Here is a 6978-nt window from a genome sequence, read left to right as displayed (position 1 = left end):
GAGATACTAGGGTGCATTTTGCTTCCGAGGGCTGTCACTTGATTTGACATGGACAAATATTGGTCGGTACGTCTTTCGATAAGTATCGACCTACCACTCATAAAATATCGGTACGACTCGACTCGACTGAAACCTACTATAGGATAGGATCATGCTATTGGAAGGACGTCTATAAGGAAAACTGGGGGGCTTCAACAGAGATTCACAAAAATTGGCTTTAAAAACTGCGCAAAATTGTTGCTCAATTGGCATACGGTGTATGTATCTTGCGGAGCCGTCACTTTATTGGTCCCTTTACCGTACCCAAAGTTTAACAAATATTGGTTGGCAGGAATCTCGATAAGTAAAGTATCAACCTACCACTCTCGATAAATAGATCGGTACGAGTCTAACTGAAACCTACAGTAGTCATGCTATCGGAAGGACGTCCACGAGGAGAACGTGGGGGGGGGGGGGGGGGGCGGCGGTTCATCATGAATTGCAGATGCGGGGCTCTTATAAGTTATCAGTACAAGAGCAAAGACGATCGGATCCTCGTGCGTTTGAACCACATTGTTTACTCCGATTCAGGCTTTGGGATCACCGAACTTGCAACTAGTAATTCATAAGCTCGTGAGCAGACAATCCATCATGGCATCCACAGTTGCAGCAGCGGCCGCACTCTGCGCCGAGGCAGCAGGTATCAATGCAGGCGCTGCACTTAATCATCTCAGCAAGCCAGCTGGCGCACGACCGTCGACACTGCAGCTGCAGCTATCGCTGCATCGCAAGGGTTGTCGATGGGGCGCTATGACGTCGGAGGCAGCAGCGACAGCTACTAGTCGAGGAGTGAATGCAGCACCGTCGCATACACTAACTACGACTCGACCACGTCGGCTAGCGGCAGCTGCAACAGCGTCATCGGCAGCAGGCACGACCACAATTAGCACCGAGGTGCTGAGTGTGGAGCAGGTAGCGAACAAGGCCTACTACAATCTGACCCTGTCGGTGCCGTCGGATGCGATCTCGGCCGTAAATTATTCGAACCCGGGCCAGTACGTCTCCCTCAAAGTGTCGGGCTCGTCGTACGCCGCCGACGCCTACTACGTCGCCTCGGCTCCGTCGGTCCTGGAGTCGTCCGGGAGCATCGAGTTCCTGGTCCACGACGGCAGCAGCATCAACACGGCCGACGCCCTCATCGCCAGCCCCGCCGGCACCACTGTCGAGCTCACCCCCTCCTCCTCCTCTGGCTTCAATTTGGAACCCCTTTACCCGGCCGATAACGTCCAGACCGTCCTGCTCTTCGCTTCCGGCTATGCCCTTGGGTAAGCAACTGCCATACTCACACTCCACAATTCACGTATGTATAGTCTCGTGTGCATATTGGCAATTGCCCGGCTGACAAGTCGTTCTACCGCAACAGGCCTGTTCGCGCTCTCATCGAGACAGGGTTTGATGCAACAAAGAGAACGGAGGCCAAGCTCTATTATTTCTACGCATCTAGTGATGAGATGGTATATGCGGTATGCATTTCACAACCGCACATTCTCTCTAGAGATAGCACAAAGTATTTGTGGGAATTATCGCCTTCATTTATTTTCTCCAATATAGATGAAGTTTTGAAGATTACATTGTATTGAGCAGTCTAAGTATGAAGACTGGCAGAAGTTAGGGGTTACGGTCGTCGATCTTCAGCAGGTGATGTATTAGACACAGTCCCCCCCCCCCCCTCGCTCTTTCCATCTCTGTGTCACATATTCATGTTATTCATTAACATACAAAATCGTAATTCATAGGGTACAAGTATTGATCTGGACCTTCAAGATGCGAGTCAAACTGGTGCAGTTATTTCCGTCGCATCCTCCAGTTACCAAACGGTGAGACCTATTTGAACGTCCGCTAGCTTGTTGGTCTTTCGTCGATTGTTGCTTGAATATGCTCCTGAGCTCCAAATTTTTCCTCATGTAGACCATCAAGTCGTTGTTAGTCAATGCCGGGGTTTCTACCGACAAGATTGTGACACTCTTTTAGACCTAAACATGTAAGTGCGTACATAATTTGCACCCGAAGCACGCAATATTTTCTCTCTCTCTCTCTCTCTCTCTCTCTCTCTCTCTCTCTCTCTGTGCTTACCAATCACAAGGGTCATCCTTGACCTGTGGTCCTTGAGCAGTAATTTGTATGAGATTCTATGAAGTTAATATGTGAGGTGTAATAACTTATTGATAGAAAATACAAGTCGCTCCTACCCTGTCCATATTAGTATTACAGCATTTTATCATTAAACACTGGTTTAGCATTTTTCAATACTAAACCGTAATATGTTTAATATTAAAAACCTCTTAATGCTAAGGTTAATATTGTAAAAAGTTTCAGTACGATTTAAGGGAAGTATTCAATGGCTTAATATGTTTTAAGGTTAATATTAAATGTTTTAAGATACATTCTATTTTATATTAAGGTAAATATTTAAAAACGTATATGAATTGGTATCGAAGAACATTTAAATATGCTTTAATACTAAAATACATTTCGGTATGTTTTAAAGGTAAATTTTATAATCGAATCTAATTTCTCCTCACACACAATGTTAAGGAGAGAGAGAGAGAGAGAGAGAGAGAGAGAGAGAGAGAGAGAGAGACACGGACTGACTCATTGATTGAGAGAGAGATTCCTAAATCCCCCCTCCTCAAGTATGCATAGTTGCAAGGTGAAAGGCAATTATATTTCCTCAAAATTTTGGTGAGAAACTTAAAAAAAAATGGCACTAGCATTCAAAAAAACATTGGCATATATAAGGGATCAAGAATGACATCCCACAATTTAATAAAAAATGGCACTAGCATTCAAAAAAACATTGGCATATATAAGGGATCAAGAATGACATCTCACAATTTAATAAAGTGTTCCCTTTTGGTTCACATTTTGCTACCTTTGTGTTCGTGTACACGTGTGACACTGCAATAGATAGAGCAAGTGACATAGGAGCTATCGGTATAGAAGTTCACACATGCATTTCATATGTTGGCTAAATTCACATAATGGTTGAGTTTTTATACCTAATACTCTATTATAATAGTCAATGATGGATCACACCCACACACACTATGTACAATGTGTGAAGTTCTCTTCTTAAATACACATTTGTTTAATTCACCCTTTTAATGAATATTTACCTATAGTAGAAATAAATGCAAAAAGCCCAACATTATACACAAAATTTATTTTAACATTTTTTAGACGAGTGATTCTAAGCTTCAGAAAATTAGACATTTTAGCTCTAATCTACTTGATGAAAAGAACATGCACATGGATGTTTGCCATGACATTGTCACAGAGTCAAGAAACTTATTCCTTTTATAAGAAAATCAATTTACCTCTCTACTTCATGGAAAGAACATGCATATGTATATTCATCATGACATTGTCATGTAGTCAGCAATCTACTTGCCTTTTATGTGAAAAGCTATGATGAACCGCCATGTTTGTGACGACACACTATGAAGACTCACTAAGTAATCCTAGAACTCAATCCTTGATACTTAGGGCTTCGAAGTTACATCTTAATACTATATACATAGGATATCAAAGTTTTTTAATTAAAAAGAAATTGGAGCAAAGCTGTGTGGACTCTCAAGGTTGGTTTCTTTTTGCCTTCACAACCCATTGCTCTTGCAAATGCGCACTCAACAATGTTGAATAGTTTGTAACAACCATCAGGGTATATGGCGTGATTTTGTATGCGACCCATAGAACCAAAATATGATATCTTTCTCTAAACCCTCTTCCTGAATGAAGCATGTGTCAAGATGCAAAGTGCCCTAACAATGTGTCCATAGAAGATATTGTAGAGTGCACTCCCAACACAAAATGAATGTGTTAAAAAATAAAGACATTGCAAGGAAGAACTCAATTCATGAAACATGTTAGAGGGTACAACAATATTGTTGGATCCTTAAGGATCATGGATTGCTTGAATGTGATTGAGAAGAAAATATTTCATTTCATATAATGAATTAAGTTTAAACTATCATTGAATCTAATATTTCTTCTCATTTTCAGGTGAGATACGTAGTGCTGACAAGCCACATTTTGCAACACAATTTGGGGCCACATGTTGTAACAAAATTTGGAAGGAGGCATAGCACAACATCACCCCTACATATTGTGCACCTCGTATCAACTTTGAATAATTCATCTAGAAAGAGAAATATATCTTTTCAATGAATAATTTTAGATAATAGATATATCTCACTTCAAACATATATATCTTGTTCTTCATTTATCATTTTCAATGGTTGAGATATGTAACATTTTATAATGCACTAATCTATTTATGGTGCTTTAGTATCACTATAAATAGGGATATTTTTTATTAATTTATATAGAAATATATGAGTAAGTTAAATTTATGTAAGAAATGTAAGTAATTTTCTTGATTTTTAAAATTGCATCTTATAATCATATTAAAAGACATTTAGATCTCTTGGTATACTTATAAAGCATGTTTATAATAAAGCTACGCTCTTAAATACATAATATTTATGCATAATGCAAAAGCTTTGGAGTCCCTCACAATTAGTTTCTTTATGATTAAAACAATCCATGAACCCTATTGCCACAAAAATCATGCATTTAAAGTCACGATGGAAATTTTCCTAACCTTTATTGATATCAAACCTTCAAACTACAATCCAAAGCATTGGGAGAACACTAGTGCAAAGTGTCCAGAGAACCTACACATTGATTCGAGTATATATTATTAAAAGGTTTAAAGAAGTGCCATATGATGAGGGTAGAAGTACGTCTTGTGGGGACACTATCCTACCTCACCAAAACCTTTTCTTTATTTATCGTGTGTGTGTGTGTGTATACATACATACATGCATACATACAGCCATACCTTTTTCTCTTCCTCTTCTTTTTCTTGTTCTTTGTTGCCACTGCTTCTTCTTCCTCCCCTCTCTCTCAATTATTATCAAGAAAAAGATTGAGAGGTGAGAGAAGAGAATATAGAGAGACAGAGACCGAGAGAAAAGAGGACATCATGAGTGACAAAAAGAGAGATACTAAAAAGATAGACGAGCTGAGAGAAAAGCCATAAAAGTTGTGAACAAGAAGATAAGATGAAGAGACATTAATTGTATTATATAAAAGTGATGAAAATTTACAAGGAGAGAGATACTAAAAAGATAGAAGAGATGCGAGAAAAGCCATAAAAGCTGTGAACAAGAAGATAAGATGAAGAGATAGTGATTGTATTATGTAAAAGTAATGAAAATTTACTAGTTTCAGCACCTTATATAGCTATGTTAGTGTGACAATGTGTTATTAATAAGACCATCTAAAATAATGTCTCTTCCGAGCTTCTTACAATACATCTATTTTTGAAGGTTTTCACCCATTAAAAATAATAATAATGGCTAAAAAGAATGGATAAAATTGAGTATTACTCTATCTACAACTTTATAAATGATTAAAATGAATGACGAAAATCAAATCTTTTGATTGAAATAAAGACATAAATAGAATCCTCTTTCATGTGTAGCATCTAGATATCTTTGAAAGAGAATTTGATCTTTTAAATATTCAAGAAAATATCCCTACATTCTATAGACAGCTTGTTGGAAAGACAAGCTTTTATATCTTTGTGGAAATAAAATGGAATACCTTGATGAGTTTATCCACCACCACATAGATGCTTTTCCATTCCTTTTTAGTCGTAGATAAGCCAAGAATAAAACCCATAGTTATATGCGAATTTGATCTTTTAAATATTCAAGAAAATATCCCTACATTCTATAGACAGCTTGTTGGAAAGACGAGCTTTTATATCTTTGTGGAAATAAAATGGAATACCTTGATGAGTTTATCCACCACCACATAGATGCTTTTCCATTCCTTTTTAGTCATAGATAAGCCAAGAATAAAACCCATAGTTATATGCATCCGCTTTTCCTCAAGAATGAGTACTTGTTGCAATCAACCACCTATAAGCTTATGAGTGCTATCCTTATAGTCCTTTAAATATTTTCACAATCCCTTCTAGTAAATGCTTTTGTTGATGTTATCATAGGTCTTAAACATACCAAAATGTCTAGTTGTAGGTAAATGGAGGAGTAAAGAAAATAACAATCTTGCCATTGAGCCAAATGAGTTCTGTATTAATCCTTACTGTAATTTTTGAAATATATATGGTTAAGCTCTTCATCCAAAAGATAAGCTTTATGTAGCTCTTCAATCAAGTCACTATGTAACTTAGTCATGGTTGAAACTTTGCATATCCACATCCTTGAAAGATAATCAACTGTTAGGGGGAATATGGACTAAAAAAGGGCCTCATAAGAAATTGATTAGAAATCTTTAATCTTCGATTATTCCCTTTTCAATGATCATCATTGCATGCCTTTTTGTCCCGTGCTTCCTCCTACATTCTTGGGTTTCACCCACATTTTCTTGTGGACTCTACCTAGAAAGGAGAGGGGTCTCCCTTTCTTTTCACCTTGGTAACTAGCCCTTTTCATCCTCCAAGTTGGGACCACCACTCTTTCAAAAATATCGCATCAGTAACTTGAATCTATTTTTGTTCCAAAAAATGGCTTTTAACATTTTTGCAAAAATTAGATTTCTTTTTCTTAAAACGTACCTAAATATATTGTAGTTAAAACACTCATTTTTTTTTTCTGCATTAGAGCCCTCTAAATCGATTCATCCTCCAAGAAGGGACCACGACTCTTTTAAAAGTACCCTATTAATAACTCAAAATTTTTTTGGTTCTAAAAATATAATTTTTAAAACCTTTCACAAAAAAATAGCTTTCTTTTTCTTAAAAGACATCCAATCATATTATAAATTGAAATACTCAATTTATACACTTTTTTACATTGAAGAACTGCAAAATCGACTCATATTTTTTAATACCCATTCATGTGATACTTGGGACCCTATAGAGGTAGTTGCATACCCAATTTATGCTCCACTACTCCTAATTGCCACATC

General features: G+C 37.5%; 1 protein-coding gene across 1 annotated transcript; it reads left to right on the top strand.

Moving 5' to 3' along the window:
* The first annotated feature begins 504 nt into the window (after window positions 1-504).
* LOC148040762 (fruit protein pKIWI502-like) lies at window positions 505-4324 on the top strand. Its single transcript, XM_087661530.1, has 6 exons — window positions 505-1304; window positions 1403-1502; window positions 1624-1677; window positions 1776-1856; window positions 1948-2020; window positions 4042-4324. Exons 1-5 carry the CDS (start codon window positions 631-633, stop codon window positions 2008-2010), a joined length of 972 nt encoding a protein of 323 aa, XP_087517656.1. The 5' UTR covers window positions 505-630; the 3' UTR covers window positions 2011-2020; window positions 4042-4324.
* The last annotated feature ends 2654 nt before the right edge of the window (window positions 4325-6978 follow it).

This window comes from Lygodium microphyllum, chromosome 2 (genome assembly GCF_053477565.2).
Source record: "Lygodium microphyllum isolate KBCC chromosome 2, Lygodium_microphyllum_v1.1.10, whole genome shotgun sequence".
Classification (NCBI taxonomy): Eukaryota; Viridiplantae; Streptophyta; class Polypodiopsida; order Schizaeales; family Lygodiaceae; genus Lygodium; species Lygodium microphyllum.
The sequence above is the reverse complement of the archived record's forward strand: the minus strand, read 5'-3'. Positions and strand labels throughout refer to the sequence as shown.